The sequence below is a fragment of the Poecilia reticulata genome, chromosome 5, assembly GCF_904066995.2.
Source record: "Poecilia reticulata chromosome 5, P_reticulata-male-v2, whole genome shotgun sequence".
In the NCBI taxonomy this organism is placed as follows: Eukaryota; Metazoa; Chordata; class Actinopteri; order Cyprinodontiformes; family Poeciliidae; genus Poecilia; species Poecilia reticulata.
In genome coordinates, this window is record NC_088834.1 from 13436292 (window position 1) to 13450927 (window position 14636).

The 14636-nt window shown below is 37.3% G+C and overlaps 1 protein-coding gene across 11 annotated transcripts in view; it reads left to right on the forward strand.

Moving 5' to 3' along the window:
- Positions 1–14636, forward strand: part of cacna2d2a (calcium channel, voltage-dependent, alpha 2/delta subunit 2a) — a 240773-nt gene that overhangs the window by 173875 nt on the left and 52262 nt on the right. For all 11 annotated transcript variants that reach the window (XM_081607057.1, XM_081607059.1, XM_081607058.1 and 8 more), the window contains 2 exons: positions 9237–9368; positions 9581–9638. In XM_081607057.1, the coding sequence (XP_081463183.1) occupies positions 9237–9368; positions 9581–9638 (190 nt within the window). The remainder of the gene's footprint in view (positions 1–9236; positions 9369–9580; positions 9639–14636) is intronic.

The window sequence follows — 14636 nt, forward strand, 5'->3', positions numbered from 1 at the left end:
GCGTTGTGACAAATTGGGGTAAAGATCAAAAGGTGTAAATACTTTTTTCAAACCAGTGAAGTCATATTTTGTGTTATGGCTTCAGGTTTTAGCTTAGAGAAAGTTTTCTCCAGTTAGTAAATACCCAGTGCAACAAATTCACCTTCCTACACAATGTGTTGACAAAAGGATATTTCTAAGGCTAAAAATAATTTAAGTAGCTGCTTTACAGTTTGACAGTTTTGTGAACTTTAAATAATAAAAACTGGAACTTGGATTATTCTCTACATTTTGTTTCTCCTCATAACAAAGCCATAAAAATACTTTTTTTCTCTCTCTCTCTCTCTCTGAAGATGGGGGAGGAAAAAAAAAAAAAATCTGTGCGTTCGAATGTGTGAGATGCTGCCAGTTCCTGTTGCTGCCGTTTTCCCTCCGCGGGATGAAAGGCTTTAAGGTTCAGGCTCTTTTAACACTCAGCCATGCTCAAAATCAGGCCTGAAGGAAAGAAGAGGAGACAGGAAGGAAACAGGAGAACAGCAGGAGAGAGATGGAGAATGAACTGTGCTGACAATACGGCGGGGAAGAGAAGAAAGGTGATACATGCAGCAGAAGCAGAGGTGCCGCTGCGTAGTGGTTTTTGAACTGTGGAGGAAGTTATTGGTACATCAGGCTGCTGGTTTGTTTTTATTTGGAGTCTGTGAGGTCTTCAGAATAAACAGCAGCATCTGATCTCTGCTGCTCAGAAAACACATCGCTGTGGGAAAAAATCTGCAGCTCAGAGGCGCAAACGGAAAAGATATGAGAAGTGAAAAACTAGAAATATGGAAAATATTGTAACAGTCAATCAAGATGAGTGAATATAGACAAAATCAGAGTAAGGTTAACAGGATTTTTTATTTTATTTTAAATAGAGCATTGGTGTATTATCTGAGCATATAATGCTTTGAATTTCAGATATAAACCGTCTCCTGTGGAGAGCAAGCTGAATGAGTGCAGCACAGCTTTTCTACTTGGACAGCAGCAGAGCTACCGTCAGATGATTTAGATTATGTAACTAAGAAAAAAAGGCTTAAAGGGTTTTATTTAATTTGAAATTTAAATATGAATATAAAACATACAAAGTGTGAAAAGAACCTTCCTTTGTAAGCGCAGAACAGTTTCCCATTCACTGGCAAAGTAAATTGGCCCCAATCTTTTCAAAAGGAACAAACTTGAATGGGAATAAGATTATTTTCTATTAAATCTTTGCAAGAACATTGGTTGGACCAAAGCTTGTCCAAGTTGGAGTCCGGACCCGACTTTGTTGGTCATCTGAGGTGATCAGGTGTCCAGTTTTCTTCTTAAATCCACTTTATTATAAAGTATTAACTTTAACATCTGGATTGGAAAAATACAGCTCATAACTTAAACTATTAGAATAGAGAATGCTACATTTAAAACAAATGCATTTAATAACAAAATCTTAGCTTATAATCTTCTAGCACAGACAAATGTGCTAAAAGTTGTGTGAACATTGTAGTCATCAGATTTTAAGGTCTTGAACTGGAATCTATAAACTTTATGATTTTTTCTTTATGATTGTTATTGACACAAGAATAAGAAACAGCCACAAACTGAGATGATGATTGGGCTGCTCACGTTGAATTACCTTCTTGCTTTTCTTTGTTTTATCAGCTAAATAATTGTTTTGTTCATAATTAAGGAGGAAAATCATCTCAAATCTTGTGGTCTATACTGAAATCCACATTTTTCCAACCAATTGAGTTTGAAAAGATGTGGCATTTATTTACAGAAAGAGAGCAAAATAACTATAATTGCAAAGTGGAATGTTGATTAGATATTTTAGTTAATCAAATTCAGTCTTTGTCAGCAGTATTGTGTTGGTGATCACTTGCAGACAAAAGGCTGAAAAGTTTAACAAGCAGAGCTGCGTCGAGTTGCAGAGGTTGAAGACATGAAGTAAAATTAATCGAGCCGTATTCCAGTGAAAGTAATATTCCTCCTCTGCAATAAATATGAAGTATGTTAGCTACTGAAATATGAGATATCAATCTTGTTGTTTACTGTAAATTTAGTATTTATCAGCTGATGTTACCTTCAAATAATTAAAGGGACATGGCGCACTTAAACACCACTGTGCTTCTCAAAATCATTTTGTTTTGTTGTTTGCTTCTCCTGTAAGGTTAAAATCAATAGCAGTAACAACACTAATTACAACCAATGCTAATAACAGTAGCAGTCTTACACACATAATGTCAATGTCAAATTTATTTACATAGCATTTTAAAAACACAATAGAATAAATCAACAAAGAAAAAGCGAAACATTGCAACAGAAAAGTTAGAGGTGATAAAGCATCGGGGTTGGGGGGCTCCATATGGACATCTGCTCGGGGCCCCGAAAAGGTTTGGATCGGCTCTGCTCACAGTGGATAGAGTATCCAGAAATTTTACTCAAATAAGAATAAATAATAATATTACTCAAGCATAAGTCAAAAGTATGGTGTAGTAAAGCTACTACTAAGGTTCTTCTTTTTTTTTCAAAAAAATAACTCAAGTAAATGTAACTAGTTACAATCCCTATTAACATACTCTTTACTGCCACCTTCAGGTGACTCTGTTCCAATTTATTAAATTATCTAAGGATCTGTTTTCCTCTTTTCATGTAAAGTTTTCAATGATTGTATCAGAATGTTCCTAAAACTTAATTTCTCACAATGTGTAAGCAGTTCAGTGTGAATGATTATAAATCTTCAAAGTGCCTCAGCTAATAGGTTTGGCTTCTAACACCATCGTGGATTTCCCATGAGGCACCACTTGTGGCTTTACTATGGTGCTATTTCTCTGCTCTGTATGCATAATAAGGCCGTGTGCCTATTTTTATAGAGTTGGATTAATACAGGGCATAAGGGACAGATCGCTTCAGTCTTAATCTGAGGTACATCACTGTGAAGAATGTACGAACGCCGGCGTTCGGGGGAGGGGAGCGGCCGCGGCGGTGAGAGTTGAGGAATGATCTCATGCAGCGATGCTCCATAAATCCTGCTCATAATTGTTTCCCTACTTGGTGTGCAGTCTTGCTCCATAAAGGTGCAAAGCCAAGGGTGCTTTAAATGTCAAGGGAGCGGCGCGCTGATGAATCACCTTTTAAAGATATCAGAGGGAAGCGCATTTCAGGTGAAAGATGAGGCCACACCGGCGCTCCTGGGCCCCGTCTGACTGGGTGAGCACGCCCTCCCACCACCTCCACCACCCAGGGGAAATTTGTCTTTTTATCAACTGTCCAGAGAAGTCGCAGCATATCCTTACTGAATAAATCAAAGAGAATTAGTTTGCTGTGTTCTCTTATCTCTGATGTGCCAGTTTTTCTGCAGAGATCACCTGCAGATATGCGTTCCCGCGTGCGGATGTGTGTGTTTTGGCAGATTTGCCCCGACGCTGCGGGAGGCGGCTCAAATGTGACTGTTTTAGCTTTGGCTAGCAGCCTAAACACACACGGACCTCCTTATGGCTCTTATCAGCCGGCAGCCGCAGACTCGTACTGAATGAAGTGTTCATTAGGTTAGTTAAGTAACAATGTGGGAAAGTTTTAAACCTTTGTTCTTTAGATTTTTCTTTGCTTTTGTTTAATCTTTTAAAATAATGTGTTAACATTTCTACAGGTTTTCTGAATATTGTTTTTCGTTGCACTTTGGCTGCTTGTTGACCTTGTTTAACTTTAAGCCACTCACTAATAAATCAAGCTATATCAGGTGTATTTTTGCAGCACATTTAAGCAACAAGGCCGTTCAAAACACTTTGCCTCAACTTAAAAACATCATGAAAACATCATAAAGTCATCAATTATGAATTATTTACGATTAAAATATTCAATACGCTTCAAATGGTCAACGGGTCAAAGCAACTCAGCGTTTCAGCTGTTTTGCAGTTTTCTGAAAGTCAGTAATCTAAATTACATAAAAAGGATTTTTTTTTTTTTTTGACAAATTACCAAAAATCTTGAAAAGAAACCATTTTGGGTCTTTATAAAAAGACTTGTGATAAAGTTTAAAACGTTAACGTATTTTCTCAGTTAATGCAGAATATAATAAGCTATGAACAATTAAAAGATAAAACTTTTTTTGATCGTATTTCAGGTTTTAGTTGGAATCTTTTACTGTTTTTGAAATTTATGATTTCTTTTCTGACTGGTTGATACAATTGTAGCATTACTATAGTACCGTATGTTCCGCACTATAAGGCACACCGGATTATAATGGCCTATTTTTGCGTTCTGACAACTATCCCAGCATGCATTGCGCGCTTCTTCTACGGGCGAAAATGAAGTTGGCGGCTGCTTACCGTAGTTGCTAGACCTGTTGTGGCTCAATATTGGTCCATATATAAGGCGCACCGGATTATAAGGCGCACTGTCGGCTTTTGATGAAATTGAAGGTTTTTAGGTGCGCCTTATAGTGCGGAAAATACAGTATAATAAAAGTGTGTTAAATTATAATTTTTTTCCCTCGACCCTGCAAGGATAAGTAGGTGAAGCTAATTGATTGATGGATATAGTTTATTGTTATGGTACACATGTGTCAAGCTTGAGGTCCGTGGGCCAAATCCGGCCCGTCACAGCTTTGTATGTGGTCCTCTAGGTTCTAAACACTTAAATATTATGTTATCAATCAAATTAATTAAGTTTTTTTTTTTTTTATCTGCTTACTGCCAAATTATATCAATCAGTCCCTCTCCAGGTTCTTGAGAAGTACCGTAGAAATTCATGCAAAAACAACAAATCCCTTTTTTTTGGGGGGGGGGTGCTAATAATTGGGAGTTTTTTGCAGATTTTGATATTTTAGAAATTTGTGAACAGGTTTTATCAATACATTCTGGCAGAACCGGCCCTTTAAGAGCATTGATGATCTTGATTTGGCCCAAAACGATGATGAGTTTGACATCCTGTTGTAGTATATAGTTAGTGGTTATTTATTCAGGTTTAGATAAAACTGGAAATGTTGGTTCAATGATTTCACCCACAAATATTTAGAGCACAAGCATCACAAGTCAGAAGATTTTATGCTGTAAATGTTGCTGACACTAAAACCTTCACTAATGTCTCTCCGTAGCTCCGACCGTTTGGTTCTTCACGCCATCTGGACTCTTGGCAAATGTAAACACTGAGTTATGAGGGGTGAAGCTCTTTGACTTTCTCATTCTGGGAGTTTGCAGTGAATCACTGGCATGAATCCTTTTGACATGAATCATCAAACAGCTACAGAGGCAAAACTTATGGAAATATGTTTTCATGATAAATCACCAATTGTGCTGCGGTCATTAACTTTTACAAAACTTATTTGAAAATGTTAGAATTTGATCAATATTTTTTGGGTGTTTTATTAGATTTTGTTCAGTTGGTTGATTTTTATACTTCTGATTACATGGGTTAGAAATGTCCCCTTTCCTTTCTGTAGAGCAGCCACTCACTCACGTTGATTTTTTTTGTTTCTTTCCGTCAGTCATCCGTTACCTCCTCTCTAGATCGGTCTTTAAGTTTCTGCTCACTTGTAGAGCCGTTTCTAACCTCCTCCGCTCCTGCTTTGTGCTCCTGTCTTTGAATTTTGAAGAAAAACACATCTAGGAGCTCCCCTCGGTGATGGCGGCAATTTGGCTTTCACACACTCATGTCCTCCAGATACTGTTTTGGCTGTGTGTTTGTTGTTGTGTTGTTTGTTTTTGCGCTCTGATAGACAGTAATAATGCCAAGCTTTTTTTAGGCGCTGCAATTTTGTAAATTTTGCACGACGGAACATGGCTTCCTGGTGGCAAAATAAGAAAATAAATTAGCGATTGAGTGATTTTCTGCCTGACTATATTTTTAAAACGTGACCTTTCAGCGGACAAACAGAACGAGAAAATGCTCGTTGCCTATTTGCTACCTTCAGACCAACGTCTCGGCAGAAACGCTGCAGTAATTGGAAGCATGGGAAAAGTGGATAATGATCGTTTATTTGTGTAAAATTAAAACGCAGCGTTGAGAAAAGCTGGACTTGTCTGTTCTGAGGCTTATCTAGCTTTGGTTGGCTGAGTAATTAAATCAGAGGAGCGAGTGAAGTTCTCCGCAGCTCAGCGCCTCTTCTTGTTTCCTCTTTAATCAGGTGGCTATTAAACCTCTGATTGCACTCCCGTCTTCTGACTTTGGCTTGGCTATTCAACACAGACTGAAAGCATTTGCAGTGTCTGGATATGTGTGTGTTTGTGTGTTTCCATGTCGTGTGTCGTTGAAGGGATTTATTAGAATAGAAAAAAAATAAAAAATAACCGAGACGACAAGTGGAAGGAAAATAAGGACTGTGCAAAGTAGAAGTCAGAGAGTTGAATATTGATGCGGTACTTGTGTTATTCACCACCTGTGGTGTATTACACCACTTACTGTTGAACAGGCGATGAAGGCTTTATTCTGCATGCACACACTTTTCCTACCTCTAACTTCAGATGCCTAAAATCTTATTTTTTAAACTTAAATGGAATGTAGCTTGCATAGGAGTGATACACAGGAATGATACTTTATAACTCTTAACGCAAACCAGTCCCCAGTTCAAGCTTAATCTCATACGGTTGAGATTTTTATGCTGATTTATCCAGTAAGAAGAAGTGATGTTGTCTGAGAGCAGCACCATGGAGACATAGCAAGCAGGTACTCTATGGAGAGATTTAAAAACGCTATGTGATGAACCAAGCCAGCCTGTAATTCTCCACAATGTAGAACAAAACTGTAGTTTTACTCCTAAGGATTTAAGTGAACCACAGTAACGGAATCAGAATAATAATTCAACGATATTGTCTTTAACACTAAAAGACTATCGTTGTCTTTTAGTGTTGTGGGAAACATGTTGTTTTCCCACAACATGTTTCACGTTTATGTAATTCTAATAATAAAGTGGATGGATGGAAAGTTAAAATACTGATAGACACTCAGGTTGAAACTGGAGTCAAATATCATTCACTGGGACCCGTTTGGAAAAGCAATTATTCTCGTTTTGTCCCATTTCCTACTGATGGAAAACAGAAGTTTTAAAATCATTGTGAAATAAAACAACTCACTCCATTCTTTTTCTGTGTTGCAATAATCAGCTGCACACTGTAAAACATTTGAAGGTGGTTTAACTTGAAAATGAAATTTAAGTTGAACAGAAAATTGTTTTGGTTTTAACTCAGAAATTAAAGTTCATAAAGTTGATTTAACAACATGAGACAAGTTGCTTAAACATTGTTTTTAAGTTCATGAATCTTGAATTGAGAGTTTTAACTTAATGCTGCAATTTAAACCAAATAATTATTTCACAATATGCAAGAAAAACCTTCCCTCAACTAGTTAGAGCCACATTCCTTTATTATTTTCACTCACATTACCAACCTAAAATAAATGCTTATTTTATTTTATAATAATTTAAATTCTTGTTTCATATTAAATTAACAACATTTCTGATCTGATAATGAATTTTATTAAAAATCACAGTGAATTCTGCTAAGAACATTTATTGTGAAGGGGACTTTATCCTCAAGGTTAAAAATAAACATTTGCCTTAATAACACAGGAGTCAGATCGATGTAACGCATTTCCATCTCAGGAGGAAAAACAAGCCGCTAAGCATTCTGGGAAATAGTTCCCACTCCTGTCTTTTTCTTCTTTCAGTTTTTTTAAGTGCTAACATAAAAACTCTAGTTTCTCAGCTCATAATAAAAAGTTAACACAACTTACTACTATAAGTTTATCTTTCACAAACTCACATTCAGGTTCAAAATCTAAAACTCACAAAATTTATTTGATGCAACTAAATGCGGCTGAAATGTTTTACAGTGCACATCCATCCATCGTGTTCTTGTTGAAAAAGGAAAAAGTCATTTTTTCATCAAGCTAATAATAATGTGTCCAGCAGTTAAAGTGACTGTGGCTTTAAATATTTGTCCAAAAATATGCCTTTAAACACTAAACAAAACCAGAAAATCCAATTATGATTCATCTGTTTCATAATTACAATATTTAAAGGTTAAAAATTTTATATTCTCTCTATAAAATGGCCACCATTGCAGGAGCACACGCAGTAACTTTTCTGCTTTAAACAAACAGCCACAGATTTCTTACCAAACTTGCAGAAAAAGTTGCAGTAGTTTGCTGTCCGACCTGCAGCAGATTCCTCCGCCTGCTGTGAGCGACGTGCAGGATGACCCTCCTTCAAGGTGATCTGCTCTGCGTGCGCCACAGAGATCACCCAGATTAGACTAAGGCGGCGCTCAGACGCGCTGCTGGCCTGAGGTTCCTGCATGCATCCATCCTGATGCTCTCAACCCACTTCTGCTGGCAGAGACAAGGTTGTTCACCTCAACCTTTGGCTTATTTACAGAGATAAACCTGGAGTTGTGTTGGCTTTTATTGACCAGTGTCTTTGTAACGGGTTTTAGTGTTTTTTTATTTGGGATTTTTAACTAGACTATAACACAAAATTTAAAAAAGGAGAGAACCAATGTACAAAAATGGGAAGGTGTAAAGATACATTTATTAAGATCAAGATGTCTGAAACAACTCAGAGAACTAATTGAGCTTTTATTAGTTTGAACAAATGGTTAATACTGTTATAACATTAAAAAAGTCAAGTTTTGAGTCAAATTTTAAGTAACTTTTCACACCAGAAATGTAATAGAAAGCTTATGAAAAGTGTTTTTACCATTTTATACAGAAACAAACTTTTTTTAATGCAACTTTTTATGAATTTATAATTTTTCTTTGTTTTTGAACAGAGATGAGATAATAATAATAATAATAATAATAATAATAATAAATAATAGCACATTTTAAACAAATGTTAATTGCTTCATATTAAAACAAATTAATTAAAACATCCTAAATGACACAACATACACAAAAGATACACCCAATCAATTAAAATACATAAAAATGTAAGACAAAATAAAGTAATAAAAATACAAAATGATTAAAATACTAAAAGCCTTATTATGTAAGTACCGTAAGTTTTAATTCAATGACTTGAATGAAGTCAATGAAGAAACGTGTCTAATATTTGCTATTTTCACCGGCCTGCTTTATTCCCAAATAAATATATATATATTTTTTTTTTGCAGACATGCTTCATAGTTCCAGGTTTGCCTGGTAGTCTGTAAACAACTTAAATCTCAAATTACTTTGAGATGTTTTTTTAAAGCTTATAACTCTGTTATTTTGGGGCTTATTATATTTTTGTAATCTTCTTTCTTCTGTAGCGCCTGTGATCCTGAATGAGCTCAACTGGACGCAGGCTCTGGAGCGAGTCTTCATCGAAAACCGGCGCGAGGACGGCTCTCTGCGCTGGCAGGTGTTCGGCAGCGCCACGGGCGTGACGCGGTACTACCCAGGTAGGCTCCATCGGGTCGACACTCTGCCCTCTGCTTCATGGCAAGATAAAATCTGAATGAATCCATCCGGTTCTCCGCTGCTGAACGTCTTATCAGCCTCCTGTGCTAGTGGCTTGACGGAGAGAATGAAATTATGATGACTTTGATCTGATCTGGTGGAAATTGTCCGACAGTGAGAGGATTATTTGAACTTATTTTCTTGCTCTCTGCAGCCACTCCTTGGAGGGCGCCCAACAAGATTGACCTTTACGACGTTCGCAGAAGGCCATGGTAGGAATGAACTCATGTTTAGTAGCTTTTACCTTCCAGATTATTACAAGAAGGATCTACTGGGGATTTTATACTTGGGGATACAGTATTACACGGTGGTCATGCTTTAATAACAGAGTTTCTGGCTCTCAATATGAAATTGGCTCATTCAAATTCTGATAAAATGTGAAGTACCTTTAAAGCTTGACTTTAATATGGGTTTGTGCTGTTGTTACTCCCAGATAAGTCGTAAAGTTTTCATCTTAAAATGAATTGAAATGCCCTAAGAACCTTTTGGAGGAATGTTGAATTTGTCCTGCAGTTTAGAGAAATCAGTCCAAACATTAAAACAACAATAAAAGTGGTGAAAATGGTGAACTCTATAGTGCTGTTGTATCATCTGTGCTAAGCTTTCTGGAGACGAGACACAATCATTCAGCAGCTCCAGATTTGAAAGGTTATAAGATTATTTAATCATTATAATCTGCCTAATTGCTTAGACAACAAACACATATGAATGTCAACTTTTACTTTTTTTTTTTCAGTTTCAAGTTATTAAACTACCTAAAATTGCAATTTAGCTAAACATTTTCTGGTTCTGATAAAAATATACATTTCAAGAAGTAAAATTAACCTGCATGTATAATTCTTTCAGCCAGCATGGATTAGACAATATTCTCAAATAAATCAAAAACATGAGCATCCACTTCATGATTTTAAAAATCACTGGTGCTTTTTGTTGCAAAACCTTCAAAACCTCAGAAAAATAATGAAAATAAAAATCCTTAAATTAATTTGACATTCTTGAATATGTACTGGAACTGCATTTTGACTTCTGGAAAGAACCTGACCATAAGATTACTTAATCATAATAACCTGCAAAACACATGTGAACATGCACTTTCTTAAATTCACCAATTAGCGTGTATACAATAACATTACAAACTGACCAAAAGCAAAAAGGGGTACTGATCTACAAAATAATTAACCAGATAATAGCACAAGAAACAGCAATAAAAGTGACATAGGAGTGAAAGATTTTATAACTCTATATTTGTTAGCTTTATTAATCCATCCTTATGTATGTTTTGTAATCTTGGGTTCAGAAGTGTTGTTTATTATACATATAAAAAAGCCTTTTTCTGACCTGTAAGTGACGACGAACAGAGACGCATAAAGAAAATCTGGCTGGGAAAAAAAACAAAAAAAAACGAGGCCATTCACCCACTTTACCCTCTTCACACACCCACCCACGGGTTTCTGTCCACCCTTTACACTTTCAATCTACCTGCAGCTGTCACATCGGTTTTGTGGCAGCCCTGCCTGTTGCCTGGTTACAGGTTGGAGTGGAGTGGACATAATCATGACAGCGGTGTTGATTAGACCTGACCCCATTTTCCATCTCGGTCTCCGGCCGGTTTAAATTGAGTGGCTGTTTGAGGTCAGGCCAGAGAGCTCGCACTGAACAAACACACACAGGAGAAACTTTCAATTGTGTTATTATTCTTTTTATTAAGCAAATATTCAATCTGTACACTAACCTGAGCTTTGAGACGGACTGAAAGTGGAAGAAAACTGGTGGTAAATAAATGTGAAACATTACGTTTTAAAGGTTTGAGCAAATAGAAAACACTGAAATTAAACGTCTTGTAATCGAATTGATTTATTATTTATTGTCATAGATGTCCAACTTTCTACTAAACTAATTGTTTTCTTTCAGCACATTGGAGCCATTTGAAGCATGAACTCAGAACATAAACTAAAGACGTTTTCGCACTGCAAGGAATGGAACGGAACGGTTTCAACCGTGTTTGCATTAGAATTTGCAACCGGTTCCACCCGGCCCCTTGGAACCACAAGAGCTGTGGTTCCAATCGGGCCGGCCAAGCGGTTCTGCTTAGAACCAGCAGCTGATTGGCCGCTGGTTGTTATGGAGTCAGACGTTGATTTTCCGTTGACAGCTGGCTCTCACTAAACTGTATTTTATTTTGTAAAGAGTGCTGTTTTCAATATTTTTATTATTAGTTTTAATTAGCAATGGATTCGTCTCAATATAGTGCAATCACCTGGTCTAATGATGAGGTACTTTTTTCCTCTGCTTACTCGCTGATGAATGAGTACAGAATGAACTAGATCGGTCAGCGAGGAAAGAGAAAGTTTTCCGCTGCATCTCTGAGGAAAAGACTTCGGCCGCTACATCGAAACCATTGTTTAGTTTAAAAAATAATGACGTCAGGTACCGCTTCGATGGCGCCCTCAGTGTATATGCAAACACATCAGGGCTGGAACCGTTCCGTTCCCTGCAGTGCGAAAACGGCTTTAGTGATCATCTGTATTATCAATCAATTAATCAATGACGTTTATTTAGCACAAGGCAGTTCAAAGTGCTTTACATCATAAAAACACAAAAATAAAAAATCACAAAAACATCATACAGTCACAGTTAAAAAACCAGCAACGTTTTATTTATTTTACATTACATTTTGTCATCAGTACACATCAAATTTATTGGTCAATGTTTCAGTTTTTTTTTTAAATCTTCATAATTATAGATTATTTCATTAAAAGTAAAGTAAAATGGTTCGACCTTTATCTCTTATTTTGTAAGACATCAGAGTCAAATTCATGCAAAGAGATTCTTTTGTTGTATCAGTTCATGTCAGACTGCTTGTAATTAAGTAATAAATAAATAAATCTCTTAGCACTGTTTTTACAAGCATGAAACCAACAAGGCTTCCCTCTGACAACTTAATTAAGTTAACAGCAGACAAAAGTCTCCTTAGTGCTGCACTGTCACTTGAGGCTTCGCCGTGAACATGCAAACTGCTGTAAACAGAAATTGCGGCGCTGAAGGACAAGTTCGAACATTAATCCTGTCTCTCATCTGTCAGCTCAAAACCCAAACTACACCGGAGCTTAATTCCTGTGAGTGTTGTGACCGGAGATGGGAAGAAACAATGGATGGGAAGGATGAGCGGAAGCGGCTTGTGTGACGAGGATAGACGGAGGAAGAGGCGATTTTTGTTCTCTGCAGAGGGACACCTTGTCACCTCCGTGGCCCTCCATGTTTGTCACTGTCATTGTGTTGAGCTTTTCCTCATGTTGGACTCAGAGGTGCTCCTGTAGCCTGTTGCTTAGCAACCTGTGCCAAAGCGTAGCAGAGCGGAGTAGTGGGGCGCGCGGAAGGCGGGGTCATGATGTGTCAGGTCAGGCTTGTGTGATTATAGCCTAACATGCTGCTTTCTTGACTGACATTCGCTGTGGAGGTCGAACAGTCGCGGGAACATTTGGTTGGGGTCAGGTGAGGTCGTCGAATGTGTCTCTGTGATATCAGAGGCGGCCAGCGTCCTTCAGAGTGACAGTGACATGAATAGCACTTTCAATGTTTGCATAAAACGTGAACAGATCACAGGCATAGAGCATAAAATCAGTTTTACATTCCTACTTGTTGCAAAGATTGTTGCTGTTTTTATCCATCTGTTTTGGTTGGTTGAGGTTATTTTAGATTCACTACATGCAGATTTTTTGATTTTATTCTTTATGGCTATATGTTTGAGTAAAATGAACATTGTTCTTTTGTTTAATAACTACTGATAACATGTCTCTGAAATTCCAAGCAAAAATTACACATTTAAAATATGAAGTTTTCATTATATTAAACAAGACTTACAAATTTTAAGTAGTTGATTTTTTATTTTATTTTGATAGGCGTGGTTCTTCAGTATTGTTTTTATTTTATGTCTTGTTTTAAAATTAATTGTAAAGTTCATAATCCTTCCAGAGTCCCAAGAAGGTTTCCGTTTATTTTTTTTTCTGTGGTTCTGGGAACTGATGGTCTGACGGGACATCCTTGTCGGTCTTTGACATCTGCTTCGATCTTCCTTAGCGTCGCACTAAGACTGCAATAATGTTGTTTTTACGTCTACTTTGGAAAACTGGCTAATGTAGCATTTTAATTTATATTCATTCATATAAAAAACAGATTTGAATCTATTATTTCTTTATTTATTCAATCCAGGCTGCACAGTGGTGCAATTGGTAGAGCTGTTGCCTTGCAGCAAGAAGGTTCTGGGTTCGATTCCCGGTCCTGGTCTTTCTGTATGGAGTTTGCATGTTCTCCCTGTGCATGCGTGGGTTTTCTCCGGGTACTCCGGTTTCCTCCCACAAAAACATGACTGCCAGGTTAATTGGCCTCTCCAAATTGTCCCTAGGTGTGACTGTGTGTGTCCTATTTGTCCTGTGTGTCTCTGTTGCCCTGTGACAGACTGGCGACCTGTCCAGGGTGACCCGGAACGTTAGCTGGAGATGGGCACCAGCAACCCTCCCAACCCCATTAAGGGACAAGGGTGTAAAGAAAATGGATGGATGGATGGATTATTCAATCCAGGGACAAAAAGGACATAAGTCACTTCACATTAACAGTAAAAAGTATTCAGACAGTTTTATTTTAGATTTTTTTTTTCTCTTAATTACAATTAGAGATGGATATCAGTCTGAAAACTGGAAAAACAAATTAGTGACCTGGATGCAACATTGTCACAGAAATAGACAGTAAAATTGGAAAGCTTAAGCTTAAAACATGTGAAATAAAACATTTAGAAGCCCTGATTAAATGTATTATTATAACTTTTGATGATGAACAGTGTAGAACAGTACCTCTCTTATATGTGTGAGATCTCATTGGTCGATGAGCAAGAGAGATGCTGCAAGCAGATTGCAACAGATCTAATCACATGTTTCTGTCTAGATTGATGCAGACCTGTAGCTGTCCTCCTTTTGTCAAAGCTGCAGTCTGGTTGGCATGGAGGAAGTTGTTGCTGTTTGTTGGATTGTAAATTTGTGGCTTTAACTGGTTCCAGTTGACAGTTTCTTGTCTGACCAGGTGGGCTTTAAAAAAAAGAAAAATCTGATTTTTTTTTTCCGCCCCCTTCCGCTCTTCCAGCAGCTCCCTCGAGAAAATGAATGATCCAGTCATTGCACTTAATTGTCACCAATTACAGTGATATTAAATATTAACAT